A 17,378-nucleotide genomic window follows, 5' to 3' on the forward strand; every position below is an offset into this window, starting at 1 on the left:
ATGCAGATATCGCTTCTCATTATATCACGGGCCCCGTTGGGATTCCTGAGGAACCCATGCTTGTCGTGAGGGCGACTGCATGGATCGGGTGGGCAGACACGGTGACTTGGTTGATTGTGTATAATCGGACAGCGACGGCATCTGTCGTTCCTCATAATATCAATCATTATTGCAAGCCACCGTCCTATTGCTTTGTGCGGCGTTTAGCAACAAAACAGCAATGTATCAAAGGCGTCCGAGCTAACATTCTTGCAATACATTTAACAAATATAGTTAAAAAACAAAATAAATAAATAAATAAAACTAAAAAGCGCTGCTTCAGTTTAAATATTGTGAAATTATTTTATCGATAATTCTAACTGTGTCCTTCACGCAAGTCAATGAAAACTTTGCGCAAACTACGCGCTTTACATCCATACCGAACGTAACCATACCTTTATCAGAACAGCGCGTCTCAGTCAGCGTTACTATATTAAATCAGTAGTTATGACGTGAGGTAAAGGGGTCGAGAACTACCCATTAGTTTCGTCGACAGCTGCGACATGGAACAAATAGCTCACAGACCAACTTCTCTGACTTCTAAGTCAATAGCAGTCACAACCACCTTACAAAGTTGTCAATACCGTGCTCTTCGCCCTCGATTCATAGCGTTAGTTGCCGACACAGGCCATAATGCCATTACCCCACCAGTGAACGACAACAGGCAAATATTCGCCTTGATCCCATCACCCTTAGGGTTGAAACAGAGTTTACTTTCAGAGGGGAAATGGAATTTACTTTAGGGCTGCGATGTGATTCGCTATCAAAGGCAGTAACAGAAAGACACAACTATACTGGTTTTTAAACAGGCATATTATTCATTGACATATAACCACAATCGTAACAACATTTGCAACTTGAAAGTTCGTTTTCTTTCGTGTAATCAGTTGTCCTATACTGGGCTATTCTTCAGAGACGATGAAAGCTAGCCATTATGTTATCGAACTACATTCATGATTAGAGTGTGTTAACATCACTTCATCCTAAAACATTGGTGTAGGTTTCTTTTAGTTTCGATTCAAACGGTATGTACTGCTTCTACATGCTCTAAATTTCCGTATCAACACACACATTTTGAAGAATCGTTTCAGTTAAACTGTCAAAATAAATATTAATTATAAATTGAAAATCAACATTATTAAAAATACATTTATATTACTACATTGATGCATTTAGGTAATGGTCTTTACAACAGAATAATGATCCCAGAAATGTTATGATTCATTACACAGGTCGATTAGGGCCATGCTGTCAAACTTACCAGCCCTAACAGAGCAAGTAATCTAGTTGTAAAATGCTTTGGAACTACAATATGTTATTCAGTATTTTAAACTTCAACCCGGATTCTCAGTTCGATATATAATACAATTTAACAGATTCAATAGCCTTAATCTATTTTGAATTGTCATGTTTCGAGTCTGTCAAATTCACATTTACTTGTTTCTCCCATGGCTTGGTATAAACGGCGTGTATAGGCAATGATCAGTCAGCTTTCACTTGACTTGCAATTGTGTTCAGTAAGACCCGATAATCAAGCAATCACAGATGAAATATTCCAATTACCTATTCTCATGAAAATGTATGAGATATTATAACAAGAGGCCACTCAGTATCAGAAGTACAATTAGCACAAGAAACGTTCTCCGAGAAACTCGACTATCGAAAAATATTATAGATGGTCTGTCTAAGCAATATCTGCACTGACAATGCACTACTACACCAGGCCCATTTGCTTATACGATATCAAAGCGATTGGTCATTAGTTCTCAACAATACTGAGGATACAGGATGAACATTTTCCACACAAGTACAAGTCATGGTGAACACCACTGTTACAGTGTTGCAGAGTGCGTGGTGCATGGGACATAAAAATATATCTCACAACATTCGTTAATGATCAAAGCATAAGTTGAACCTAAAAATTTGACAACTGCTCAATATCCTGTTCATGTCAATATTCAGTTTACATTGTCTACAAAGACATTCAGGATAAAACGTCCCTGATCACATGATTCATGTCGATCTCAACACTTTGGGAATACTGTTCTATCAAGAGTTCTTTCCGTTCTCCCTTTCGCACAACAATCTATCCAGAATCACAAATCGTGAGATATTGTACACTTTCCAACTCCACTGGTGGCAACTTTAGCATCACAGCTTCCTGATCTGATGAGATTTATAACAATTTAGAGTCTTCGTGGCTTACTGAGACAATCATCGCGGCACTCGCATGCCTATTATCCTTCGCACCAGACCCATTTCTTGCGTTTCATTTGCCACAATATCCGGGAGTTCAGGAACTTTCAATGAGTGGGCAAATGCATTGCAGCAGTAATGGATCGTAGTGGGGTATTTATACCGAAAACCTCTGCATCATCATGTTGGTTTTATGTACAGGATGCAGTTTATGTGACGTACAAATATATCACGATCAGGTAGTTCGTGGTAAAATCACCTGACCAAATTGGCTCTTGCACAAAATGTACAATGGACAGATGATATCATCAATGCTGTTCTAGTATGCACAACAATAAAATTTGTTTCAGCCGCCAAACCATATTTTCCGTCATCCCAAAAAACACAACACAGTGTGCTCAGATGACAGACGATGCAGTGTATCTTTTAACTACACAGTCGTGCTAGGCTAAACATACAAGTCATACGATATCAGGATCACGTTCTTATACACATGTAAGTTGGTACTGATACAAGCATTTTATATAATGGACATCCAAATAGTATACTCTCCATTTTGTCTGAAGATCAGAAAATATAACTATTCAATATTACAAATTTCTAAAAAAACAACAACGCAATTTTGAATAGATTTAAAACAATGTGACATGATATATTCAATGTTATATATAGCCATAGAACAGGTGTGTAGAGTTAAACCCTATGATATGTTGTTGTGTGCCTGCGGAGCGTCCGCTGACAGCTGATCTTCACATGACCCTAGCAGTCCGACCATTACTGCCATGCTGGTAGGAATAATTGGTACAAAGTGTACATTGTAGTCTCATTGGCCTCTTGATATGGACAGATGGCATTGGTGTGCAGATACAGCCCTTCACTTCCCACTTAGTCATCATCCACTTCACCACACAGCAGAAAGACAATTGATGTAAATCAGAGAGTCTGTCATCGCACGGTGAATGTTGTTCGATAATTAAATCACACACGGCAACGATTCGGTTTAAGGAATACCTTGTGATATTCAGATCACAACAAACAACAACGTTGCCGCCGCCTTCATAAAATCTAAATTTAGGACTTCCAGCTTTGTATGAAGCCATTCTGTATATTGAATAGATCTTCAGATCCACAGGTCATTTCATGTTTATCTCTGAATAACGTGATTCGTTTTCTCCAGTTGAAATATACTTGATCTATTTCAGTGTCAGTCTTTCGTGAGTGTTGATAATTTAAAGCAAGTGGATCCACCAAAGAGGCATATGATTAAAGGAAGGTCTGCAACAGTCCTTGGCGTACATCACCACTCGCGGACGACTGTGTTACGACTGTGTTACTCCTGTCGTGGTATAATATGAGAACCCGTTCAAATCTACTTTAACATGAATCGAGATAGTTGCTGATAACATTGATAAGCCGTCTTGGTGTCTGTCTTGAAGTAGATTGTCTTGATTGGGTAGACAACTGAGCAACCTTTCGTTGCAACACACGCAAGTGTGTCCAACAATCTCCACTGTATGGCTGCAGACTGACCCCAACCTGGAGTTGAACGCACTACACCTTGGTGATGTTTGTGGAGCTTTGGAAGGAGTCAACCCGAGATACCATTGTGTTGTAACGATTCTTCCGCTCGATGCTTCGGAAAAGAAGTTGAAATCCTGTAATGAAATTATATGATTATTAAAATATGTAGTGAAATAGATATATTTGACGCCATATGCCAGTGGTATATGACAAAACACATCATAAGCTTTGAAACTAAATTCATTCGATAATCCATGTAATCATCCCTGCTGAATCACGCCATGGTAGGCTTATACCGACAAGATTAACGTGATGTATTTAGGATGACCCTAGGTCTTCTAGTTTGTAACAGACAATGCACGTGTAAAAACAGTTGAATAATGTTTGACGTGAATGTATGCAGGGTTCCTCTTACCATTACGTTTAAACTTAGATAGAATTTAATAAATAAAACAAACATAGTACCGTCTATTTGACAACAAAACATGGACATTCACAAAATAGTTTCATGGAAACAATTTATCAAGGTAAAGCAAAATATATTTTCAATTTCTTATTCACATTGGTAATATCCACATGTCTTTATAAATTATACATGTAACGACGTGCTACTAACTGTATACACAAACTAGGGTCACACTACCCTCACCGACCTATGCAATTACGTAAATAGTAACCTTTTCATGACTCCGTATCCATGACAGGTCCGACGCTTACGTTGTCAATGGTTTATAAATCTATGTGTGTGTGTATTTTTGTCGAGACATCTTGGCGAGACAAAGGGCTATATCTATTTAGCATTGTAAATGTCGGATGTACATACATTCATCGTTTACACACTACAACAAACACATATCGTTGACAATTGTTGATACTGTGAAGGGTTTTCCTTGACGACACATTTTGCTGGTATGCGTTTTGTAACAGACACAATAATAATACCATAATGTCATCACGCCAAATTCGGACGAATGTCCAAAACTGGAACGCCCAGTAAACAAATTGGAAAAAGAACAGAATCGAATTTTAGGTTGGGCAGCTTCCAGTGTTTGGATCCCAGACATTCAAGTCCCAGAGCCTGCTGGAACAGCGAGCTTGTGATTGCAATGCCTACGGAGTACGAATAACTTGGATGGGAAGAGTTATCGAGTGAGTTGGGTTTTACGCGTACGCCGCTTCTAGAATTATTAACAGTATCAAGGCGAAGGATATCAGGAAAGGGCTTCACACATTGTACCAATGTGAGGAATCGAACCCGGGCCTCTGGCTTCTTGACGAGCGAACGTTTTCACCACCCAAAGCCACTCAAGATGGCAAGACCAAATCCCAGCCGTTACCCGATCGTGTGTTGTTGTACCACGCTCGGATCATGTGGGAATGCGTACATTAATATACTTCCTACCAAAGGTGAGATGTTTCACATAACCGATTTAATTGGGGGATGTGTAGATTACATTGTCAATTTCTTTTTTGTTTTCGTTATATGACGATTCAAATTAGAATCATATCCACAGACATTACATACAGCATCAAAGCTTTCACATTTGATATATATGCTGGAAAGGACATGTTCCATGCAATGTAATATTATACATTTTTATCACATAATCAAACTCAGAGTAAACGACAATGCCGTTTTGTATAAGACATCAAACCATAAGTACAGGAAAGCTATAACTTCGTCAGTCTTGTAAAAACAAATTGAAGATATCAGATGTACAAAAAATTTGTAATTAAATCTTTCCCTGGCCTCAGCATGTAAACTGACCGCTTGAAAGTGTGCTCACATGATGACGCACTTGTAATGGACATGACAGGATAAAACCTGATTTAAAAAAGTTCTCCAACTATTCTTTTCTTTCATAAAAATAATAAAGTTTGTGATCGTGAAGTTTTGTAAGCATGAAAACAGTCTCATGTAGCACTGGGAGAAAAAGCAATATTTCCAAGCTTGGGAAGAACATGGAAATATTTGGATATAGAACTATTTCTTCCACTGTGGGCTGGCAATGTTTTCGCTCAAACAACGGGGTCATCATGCTCTAACCGATTATGTGTGAGGGAAATAGCGTAGTTAATTTTCTCAAAACACGCAGTGTTCCTTCTCCAAGCTGTCGACAGTTTTCTATCTCAAGTGGTTAAAAACCATTCCAAGGCATGTGATTGACTGACTTTATTGACGTTTGAGCGCGTGATAGCACAGGGGATTCTCGGATGTTCGACTGTTTGCGTGTGTGGATATCACCTACCCTCGAATCCTTGCATTATATCCATTAAAAACGAAATTGAAATCAAATATGTGATGTACGAAGTTCAAGATGTTTCATTTCGGTTTTGCAGGTTTGAGAAAGAAAAGTGGTTGTAAATTGATCATGGACAGTATAGCTTGATTGAAATATTGCAATTGTATACCTACCTGCAAGAACAGTTGCATTGAACTTGGACATTGCTTCATATGCTAGCGGAAAAAGTAACTGTGCTTTATATAAAGTGGTTTAGATGTTATGTGAGTAAAATTAACATTATAATATTGGTCATTCGTCTGATCAATGTTTTATCATAACACATTCATTGACAAAACCGGTACCTGGTACCTGGTACGGGAGACAGCGACACGCCCTAAAAGAGTGGTGTAACAACTCAATTAACTATGTCAATATCGGTGTGACCATCATTTGCATTGATATTGGCGAGGAAGCTGAGGTCCATTGAAGACACAAGATTATTGAAATCACCATGGGGTTATGGTTCCAAATGCCAGCCAAAGATTGGCTCAACTCAGCTGGCATTACCGACTGGCTCTGGTTCTAGCGTAGGCGCCGTTCTATGATATCCCAGATATGTTCCATGAGGCCTGGAGAAACAGCCGGCAATGGCAGTACAGCCATGTTATGCTGCCTCAAAAAGTCGTTTGGGCGGGCATTATCCTTCTGCAACGTAACGTTCCGTCATTGCATTTGCACAAAGGGTTGAACATGTTCTCGAATGATCTCGTCCCGGTATCGTACGTCATTCAAAAATTGCAATTAAAATTATGGCTTTTGTTCTAACATGAGTTGTGATGCCATCCCATGCCATTACACTTCCACCCCCAAACTGACGACGCTGAGTAACACAAGCGTCGCTAAAACGTTCTCATGGAAACCTGTAGACCCTTTCACTACCATCAGAGCTGTCCAGATAAATCCTCATCTGTGAACAGTATACTGGCACAGTCTTGTCTTCTGAAGCTAGATACTGTTTACACTGCGTGACGATGACGTGGAAACAAACTTGGGCGTATCGCTGGATGTCGGGGCTTGATGTTGTGCTCCCTTAAACTGTTGCGTACGTTTCTGCCAATGACTGGTTTCAAGCCAGGAATTGTCCGACCTGTTCATGTGACAGTTTGGTATCAAGAATGGTTGTCTTGTTGACGTGACGTCACACGTGGGCGACCGGCCTGTGGGAAGTCATGAGTGTTACCTTGCTGTAGATTCAAAGATATACAAAGAGATAATATTGTGTTTCGATAAACACTAAAATGTCTGGTAACTTCGTTTTGCGCCATTCCTGCTTGCAGCGCGTAGACGTTGATTTTCAGCAAGCCGTTGCATTGCGTTAGCGTTATTTACTGTTAAACAAAAGTGTTTTGTGATGAACTGTCGGCTAAACCAAAAATCACATTAAAACATCACATGTGTGAATATCATGCTTCCAAGAATTGTGAATAAAGTGAGTGAGTGAGTGTGTTGGGTTTAACGCCGCTTTTAACAGTACTCAAGGTATATCGCGGCGTGTCAGCTTAATGTGGGAGGAAAGTCCGAAGTTATGCAGGTCTCAGACGTTTAACACTTCGGTGAAACCCACGAGCACAGGTATGGTGTTGACAAACCTAGAAACATAATCGGGACGAACCGGGATTCGAACCCACAATCATAGGTTTCTGGCGTGCCCAAGGGACGCAACTCTGCACAGCGAATGGCGGCGCCTTAGACGACTGGGCCATCAGTGCCCCCTGTGAATAAAGACCTTTTAGTCGATGAATATTCATGAATATGTATCGAAAGATGCATTAATTAAGTTCAGAATGTTTTTGTCTTAGTGCACTTAATATGAAACACAGTTACTTTTTTCCGTTAGTATATATTGCAACTTCATGTTTAGGGAGATTCCGTAGCCAATAATCAGTGCACTTCTTGTGTACTCGTGAGTACATGGGGTTTTACACAACTTTGAACAGCCCCTCATAAATGGGCACACTTAATGATGACACTCGATACCATTGACAAACATTTTCTTAATTAACTCACAGTGGTGAGGTCACACCTCCCCACACCAACCTCTGTCTCAGTACACAATCACAGCAAAACGATTTATTTATGTAGATACTGAGTGAAACGATTGAGTTACTTTTAACGCACTTGTCAACATTTGCTTCGATTTTGGTTTCGATTTGGCATTAACATAAGTTCACAAGATTGAATGATACTCTTAATCCTCTCACGACCGGCCATTCCTATCACCGTAGGACCTGTAAGGTGATTTGCCTTCCTGCCAAAAGAATAGACACATCGAATCTGTGTAAACCTCTGTGGTATTTGACGACTGTTTGTAGTCCCCAGGGCACTGTCCTCTCGCGTTACCAGTTAACACTTGACCCTTGGCCAGATTTGCTTTTATCAAATTTTTATTCACAACCTTGCCTGAGGGTCAATGCGGTCTAGACTCATGTTGACCTTAATTTACAGTGTACATAACTCCAACCGGTCAGTTCAGTTTCTTATAACGTATATTCAAGTCTAATTAAAACTCACATTAACAAGACATTGAAACTACGGCGTCAACTGCTTCCATAAAACCAGGTAATTGTCACAGGATCAACTTCATTCATGAAGTGTAGGACACGATCAATACGATATCAATCCTGCATTTAATTATATATTTCTTAAGGAATCAGATGCCATTAAATGTAACAATATAGTCTCTATCCCCAAACCTCACAAGAGAACTCAGAAAACTATATTGAAACTGTACGGATTTCGCGTTGATCCGCATCTAAGAACTATCTTCAGTGAAAATGTACAAGTCGCCTTTCATTTGTATTATGTTACGTCATGTTTATGCCAACGATGAAAACAGATGCATTATCTGACCACGAGGGACTCACTAGGGGCTTTTGTCAACCTAATTAGGATATTTCCTTTCCAAATGCTTGGCTTTCGACTGAGTATTATATAAGCACATATCACATTATTTCAGTCAAATCAAGAAATTTAAATGTGTTTTTATTTCCAAACAGAATGCATAGTTTTTTTATAATGAAATTTGTTTCGATGATTGTGGAAAATCCCTGTAATTTTGACGACTATACTTTGATCATTTATATCTTATACATCGCGCCGCTCAGTGTTTGTTCCTTTGTTCAATACCCTGAAATAGTTTTTCAAAATTATCTTTACCTGAATCCGAAACAATCTAATAATAATTTGTTTTACGTATATGCATGTACTTTAATAACTGCAACCAAAAACTACATATGCATGCAACTAGAAACATGTTGATATACTCGAACACAACGAAATACTACTCCATGACGTTTTAGACATGCAGAACGTCAAACGCCTCTCGGAAAAAAACCACATTAAAGAGATACCTTGCTCCAAAGATTTTGATGATTAATTCAATTCTTCATGCAGTGTTTTAAACTTCCACATGAAGTTGTCTCTCCGTGAATACATTCCATTTGCACTTTAAAACAATGATTAAAAGTATCCATTTTGGACTCGTGCCTTTAATTCTGAATGACATGAATGTATGTATGTTGTATGACTGTCCCAATTACATTGATAAATGCTTTAAAAATGTCATTTTTAATCAAGGATTTGAATAGTGACCAAACCGTGGAGCATAGTCCCTCTTTAAGTAGGAAATATATATGCATGCAGAGGAACACAACATGGTCACACAAGTAAAGCAAAACAGTATAAACGAATAACGACGTCAACATAAGAAGACCATTACGTCGTGGTCGTGACCATGGCAGAGTATATATACTTGTGAAAATCGATGACAAGAAGGTACAAAAATGTTTACTTTGGTATATTATTGCTTGAAATGAAGCATGTCATGCCCACATCGCATCTTATCCCAACGACTAGTCAGATTTATCCCCTCACCTGGACGCTCAGAAAAAACACTATCAAATTTTGAGTAGTATATGTGACACTTTGTCTGGCTTAAATTTAGTGACAAAGGTGTAACACTCCATCTATAAGTTATCACTAATTTGTGTTCCTTTTAGTATCTTTATCTCGTTTGACGTGTTATGCCTGTTATGCATGGGAACAGCTGTACGAGACAGGTACGCACCGTCCAGACGGGAAGAGTAAGCTTGACGTGTATGGCCTATCTGTATGGTAAGTACTTCACTACATTATGTTATTGGCAACGGAAGCCTACACATCAGCATGCGTAAATACCTACATCAGCAACTGTCAAAAACGGTACCATGACCTGTCAGCAGCATGTATTAATTATGCTGAGTGAACTACCAAAGAAATGTTTGGGCTGAGGCATTAAATCTGTTCCCACTTTGTTATTTTTCCGACGTTGACGTTTTTATAATATATTTGAATCTTCTTGACAATTAACGAGGAAATCAGGTTGTTATTATTTACATGTATTTCAACATCCGGATTTACACTAATTCATTTCGTTGGTAGCTATCAGTTACATAGTGTATTCTTTGCCACGTGTGATGACACGCGGTCATGTGCACTTCACTCACACAAGTATGCAACGTTAAGCAACGTATGACGCATGGAGTGTTGACAGTTTGACTCCCTACAGTTTCTGGGGCTTCGGTCCTGAAACACTTGTTACACTGGGCGTCTCCATAAGCAAGAGGCTTGTTCGAAATATTCCTCTGTCCGCCTATCAGTAATTGGGTACTGGGTAGGATGACATGATGACTGTAAACCTTCTAGCGCCTCTTAAGGCAATTTGGATTGTGTACCAGGGAGCTGGCCCATTGACCGGGGTTATAATTATTACACATGGAGTGATGTATAAATGCACATTATTATTATTAGTAGTAGTAGAAGTAATAGTAATAGTAGTAATAGTAGTAGTAGTAGAAGTGAGTGAGTGAGTGAGTGAGTGAGTATGGTTTTACGCCGCTTTTAGCAATATTTCAGCAATATCACGGCGGGGAACACCAGAAATGGGCTTCACACATTGTACCCGGGAATCGAACCCGGGTCTACGGCGTGACGAGCGAACGCTTTAACCACTAGGCTACCCGACCGCCCCAGTAGTAGTAGTAGTAGTAGTTGTTGTTGTTGTTGTTGTTGTTATGTTTTATAGGTGATTATGTTCCACAGACACAAACGGACAAAACATAACAGCAAGCCATGATAATGAAAACGTGAAAGCATGCACCCTCTACCAAAACTGCAACTTCTAATTTTGAATAATGAAATGTTTCTCGGTTGAATTTACTCAAGGTAGTGTGATACATCATATTACACATCTTAGTGAAGTGTACATTTTGTAGATGTGGTGCGAATATTAGTGAAAAAAAAAGAAAACTCCAACACAACGAACATGAATGTAACAATGGCCGTTCGAAACAGGAAATGAGGGAAAGGACAAACCTTCTGACATGGTCAAATTGAATTGAAAACCTTTTTTGAAAACATGCAAACACATTAAGGATCCAACATGCTGCTATTAACTGTTTATGACAAACAATTATCCGGAAATATTGTCACGATAAAAAGAACCTTGCTACACAATTTTCATTTTAAAACACCTGGGCTACAAACATGTCATATTGCATTAAGATAAACGTGCACATGTAACGCATGGCCTTTCGTTGCAAATACATTATTATATTCATGAGCGCTTCCTGGTATATTGTGTCGCCCAGGTGTTTAACTGATAAGAACTAAAGCAATCTGCTGTTGTTTCGCTGTTGCGGGATCGATGGTTTTTTTTGTCGTTTTATGTGGTGCTATGCTGGGACAGACAAAATGTCCATTTTACCAATTGGCTTTGAAAGTGGCGATAATTATACCAGGTGTGTAATATACATACATGATTTATAGCTTAGGAACAGTTTCTATAAGGTGTATGTACCAAGTTATTATTCAACCGAGAAACAGATGGGCACTCTGGCGACTATAATATCAGTATAAATACTAGACAGGTTTAGAAGACGCCTTGATTTACCTAATAAAATCTGTCTTCTTTTTCTCTCCTCCTTTGCACCATACTTCAAAAGAAAATATCTTAACGTCATTTCACTTCAAGTATTTACTCATTGTGGAGTAAACGCTCAATTCTATTCTTGAACGAAACATAATATGTGATTGATAATTGTTTCCGAGAACTTCACGATTTGAATAGGTAAAATTAAGTTTGCCTATTCCGTAGCTTTTGAAAACAAAATGTGATACAAATCTCCTCCATTTCAGAGAAAGAATTCGTATCAGACCGAAGTATTCCTGTCATTGCCAACAAAATACCACCCCAAGAAATTGAAATAGTCAGTATCATGTTTTGGTAATATATATATATATAAATATATAATGTATCATAAATAATAATTACGCCAGTGAATAATAAAGCAGAACAAATAAAGCAATGTTAACCCAGCGAACATCAACAGCGGGTGCAATATACATATAACGTTTTCAAATACATTTTAAGGCAAAAGTAGCAGTAGTTTAGACAGATATGCACAAGCTAAAACCATTGAGAAATGTGATGTACATGTGACACAGCAGCCATGCATGAACGCGGAATGCAATAACAGAATGCCATGATAGCTTGCAATGCATAACGCGCCCAATACAGTTGTTATCTTGCGTGCGATTCCTCCATGCATGTTCTATTTCTTTATCAGTATCATAATTTCATCTTCTGTTTCACCCATGCACTCTTTCAATAATGGGCTTTTGCTCTCAAGTGTGAAATTAAGCAGCCACGATTAGATTTAGACCATCCTTTCAATCCTCTACTTTACGAACGCAACGCACATGATGGAACACATACATGTATATGCACGTCAGCATCTATCACGAGAATGCAGGTATTTAAAAAAAGGTTAGTCGTGGAATGTATATTTTCCCATTTTTTTCAAAATGGAAGAAGTGTTCTGTCAATCGCTTTGTGTACACCGCACTGGGTCAACGCGTCTGACCGTTCTTGAACAAACAAACACACAGGTAACCTGACCAGTTTTGGCTGCACGGGCATTGCATCGTCGTCAATATTTCACAGTTTTTTATGTACATACTTTCCTCAATCTCCAGTGATTCCATACGACCGCTCTGCGGTGTGGTCGCTATTTTTAACCAACGAATCAAGTTACGGCCTGGTTCCAATAAGAGGGAAACCAGCAACTGCTCCGACCAATGAGCGCTCTGATAACATCTCACAAACGGCAATATTTCTCTTGCAATATGAGCCACAGCCTTGCGGCAATCTACTCTACACATTGCTCCAATGTCAGGCAGCGGTAGGGGTGGCACGCAATTTATGCACGGAGTTGAGCTTATTTGATTTTCGTGGGCTGTACACGGCCTCATTTCATCACCTGACAGACAAAAGAAAAGCGTCACAAGTACATCGTATATCTGCTGTATGTGTGCACGGGTAATGCACGGCTTATACAAACACGTGAAGTATTGACGATGGCGTTGCAGCACCGAATCTGTGAGTGCACCTGCATAACAAGACTGGGGACGATGATGTGTAGACTACAACAATGTGCAGCTATTGCGCCACGGCGGTGCAAATACCTACCCTTCTTAAAGTTGTCGTTGAAGCCAGCGTAAATCATGGGGTTGATAGCGCTGTTAACGTGAGCCAGGTAGCGGGAAAAGTACTCCAGTTTAGGATACCATGGCCCGAGCTGAAAGAAACATCACAATGACAGAGATCAAGAATAAAATGACAAGCGTACATTTTTAACCAAATTCATGTATGTTTGTTGCACAACGTAATATTTTACAGACGCCAGACAAACATTTACGTGTCTGTCTCAGTTTAAAAAATAACAACTTTTCACCAATGTTCGGGGCTAAGTATTATTTTTCGGGTATTTTGTCGAAACACAAACATTGTTTCTGAACTAGAAAGACCAACTGAAAAATGAGTTTGCACCCATCACACATTGCAATCTGTCATTTTATCTGTGTGACCTAAAAGAGGAGTATATGTATTTTATTCCAAATGCTTCGGTTATGCCGGGCCTTAATCAACCTATCGCAAAGCACATGAAGATTAGTTCAGCCCACGTACAAATTTGAAAGTAAAAACTTTGTGAAAAATACGTAAATCCGATACTTCTTGCTTGGAGAATCTTACGCATTATTTACGCCCCATCAAGAGTTTAGATTAGGTTTGCGTGATTTAGATTGAGTCCTTTATAATTAGTCGTACGAGGTTGGATTTGGATCCTTTATTCGTTCTTATATCCTTGGTTTTTCTGTACCATAGCCGTGCTTGTGGGTTTCAAAAAAGTAGTAAACGTCAACGAGCTGCTTCACTTTGAGCATCCAACTTAAGCAGACAAGGCCGTGAAATAATTGAAACAATGCTCAAAGCGAACTGGCACACTCACTCAAACGATTAGGCAAACAAGGTACTTATGTCCGATAAAGGGAATGACGTCACCTGGACCTTAGAGCGAGTGAGTGAGTTGTGTTTTAACGCCGCTTTGAACAGTTTTCCACTTTGTATACAGCGTCAACTTTATGAGGGAGGAAAGCCTGAAGTGAAGCAGGTTTTAGACGTTTGCCACTTTTGTGAAAACCACGAGCACGGGTATGGTGCTGATAAACCTAGAAACATAATCTGGATGAACCAGGATTCGAACCCACAATCATAGGTTTCTGGCGTGCCCACTGCACATCAAAGAGGACACGTGCATACGCCTGCTTGACACCACGACAGGATGACCAAATAAACTGTAGAAGATATTCCTGTGACGTTTTTGCCTCAGACATAGTGGAGATAATGGTCCAACAGGAGACTCCAACTAATAAATAATAATAATGTGCATATTTATAATGCACCAAATCCACACCCAAAAGCGTGCTCAAAGCGCTACATTATTACCCCAGTCAATGGATCAGTGTGCACTCATATACCATTCTCATGATCAGTTCCTTGGGGAGTATACAACCAAAGCTTCCCGTCAGTTAACAGTAACATTTATAATCTGATCCTACCGGATACCCATTCAGAGGTATATTTCGAACAAAGTCACTTGCCAAAGGAGCCACAACGTGTGGTATGTGTCTCAGTATGGGATACGACAGAAGCCCAAGAAACTCAGGAGTGAAGCTGCCCAACACGTCAACCATTTAACTGCATGTACTGTTTAACATTGTACGTTGTTTAACTTCGCCTGATTTGTGACACGTGGGGGCGGTCGGGTAGCCTAGTGGTTAAAGCGTTCGCTCGTCACGCCGAAGACCCGGGTTCGATTCCCGACATGGGTACTATGTGTGAAGCCAATTTGTGGTGTCCTCCGCCGTGATATTGCTGGAATAAATTGCTAAAAGTTGCGTAAAACCTCACTCACGTGTGACCTGTGTGCTGTACACACGACCACGTGTCACCACGAAGACAACCACTAAACCGCATCAAGTTATCGATGTAACTGGCAGTTCTGGTATCTTGTATTGGTGGGACTGTTAAATCAATGGACTACCGGCCGGAATATGTTTAAACAGAGTGAGTATTGTTTTACGCCGCTTTTAACATTATTCCAGCATATATCATGGCAGGGGACACCAGAAATGGGCTTCACACATTGTACCCATAAGGGAACTCGAACCCGGACCTTTGGTGAGGCGAGCAAACGCTTTTACCACTAGACTCTCTCACCGCCATTTAAACAGAAGTATACAAGGAATGTATTATTTTAAATATTGCAATCAATGTCAATGTGGTTTACAACGAAACACTAGTTTGTAGAATAGTAATGTATGACTCAACTAAATCACAGTCCAACTTTTTTCAGATTGGACGAATAAATCGTCAACAAGAAGAACGTCCTTTCAGCGTCATGTACAGTAACTCAGAGCCTCGGTACATGTGACTGGGGAAATTACACGAAGAGCGAGGTTGGCACAAGTGTCTCCTGGTGTTCAATATTTGATTCGTCTGGGGTTAGGGTAAGACAATCAGCTGGCTTTTACCATATGAGAACCGTACGTGCATAACCGTTTGTAAACTACAAGGTTAATTCTATCTTTGAAATAAGGCACGCGGTTAACACCATTCGTGCAATACAACCATGATTTAAAGGCTGGTGCGTCTTAAACCTTTACATCTTTTCTAGGGGCTGCGAATTTTGGTTAAAAGTGCTTTTAACAGTGTTTCTGTTACGTCACGGTATGACAGCAGGTAATGGTAAAACCCACTGGCGGGCCGGAGCGTATCTGTGATTTGTATCCACTGCCTTCAGATCCAGAATCTGTTCACAACTCTAGACAGCCTTTGACCACAAAATCACAGTCCCCAAGTCTCGGTATTGAACATACATTGACTACTCTACTAAAATAGAGATCACAACTGAGAAACAGAAGCAACTGTCAGTTACCTTTGCCCAAGTTTTTCAACAACATAATCATTATGATTGCTTGTCGGAGATAACTGTTTACTCGACTGAAGATCGCTAGGAATGCGGCTTGTGCCGACAAAAATGCCCTGCCGGTGTGTTTTGTGTTTTTCTTCACCACTGAAAGTGACTGCGGAGCTTGCTGCACAATCCCTATTGCCATGGTAAGTCACGCCACATATGCATAAGGTGGCACTGGTGGGCCAGTCGCCTGTGGCGCCACATTTCGCTGTGTTGAGTTGAGTCCCTCAGACGTGTCAGAACCTGTGATCATAAGATCCAATCCAAGATTCTGTTTATGTTCCTAAGTTTATACCCGTGTCCGTATGATTCATCAAAGTGGTAATCGTCTGAGGCCCGTGTCACCTCGTCAGGCCCCGACACATTAATCTGACTCGCAGTGATATTATTAAATGTGATATACTGTTTACAGCGGCGTTAAACACTGCTCAATCATTCACTCACCCACTCACTCACTCACTCACTCCAGATACACAAAACATGGCCCCCGTAGAAATTCCGTGTTAGAATAGGTCCACAGGTCTACCGATGCTGGTCGTAAGAGGCGATCAAATGGATCGGTTGGTCACTCTCAGTGACTTGGTTGTCAGCTCGTTCTCGTACCCCGACGGCGTAGATCGTTGCTCACAATATCGATCACTGGGTTGTCTTGTTCAGATTTTTATGACTTACAGCCCGGCGTCATATACCTTAAATATTGCTCATTGCGGCGTTAAACAACAAAATATGGTATGCTAAACAGTGTTAAACCGGACAAATTTGTTCTGAGTGAAAATTCTGGATGAACAAAAACATGTGGACTCTCCAGTCAGTTATCGTCCGGAAAGTTGAGCTTCCGGATTCAAGGGATGTGCGATGAAACCCTGTTAATCCGATTGATGCAGTGAAGGTGTTAATATTTACCTATCGTGATTACGTAGTGTCCCCAAACGCATGACTTTCAAATCTGTACGTATCCAGTTGACGTGGTTTCCCGACTGAC

At 40.0% G+C, this 17,378-nt stretch overlaps 1 protein-coding gene across 2 annotated transcripts in view; it reads right to left on the reverse strand.

Annotated features, from left to right (window-relative positions):
* Positions 1 to 836: 836 nt before the first annotated feature.
* LOC124138005 (neuropeptide FF receptor 2-like) overlaps positions 837 to 17,378 on the reverse strand; it is a 72,052-nt gene continuing 55,510 nt past the window's right edge. For both annotated transcript variants that reach the window (XM_046504512.2, XM_048382710.1), the window contains exons 5-6: positions 13,549 to 13,657; positions 837 to 3,890 (exon numbers count right to left, since the gene is read on the reverse strand). In XM_046504512.2, coding sequence (XP_046360468.1) covers positions 3,787 to 3,890; positions 13,549 to 13,657 — 213 coding nt within the window. In that variant the 3' untranslated portion in view covers positions 837 to 3,786. The remainder of the gene's footprint in view (positions 3,891 to 13,548; positions 13,658 to 17,378) is intronic.

The sequence above is a fragment of the Haliotis rufescens genome, unplaced genomic scaffold (genome assembly GCF_023055435.1).
Source record: "Haliotis rufescens isolate VD_foot unplaced genomic scaffold, xgHalRufe1.0.p SCAF_40, whole genome shotgun sequence".
Taxonomy (NCBI): domain Eukaryota; kingdom Metazoa; phylum Mollusca; class Gastropoda; order Lepetellida; family Haliotidae; genus Haliotis; species Haliotis rufescens.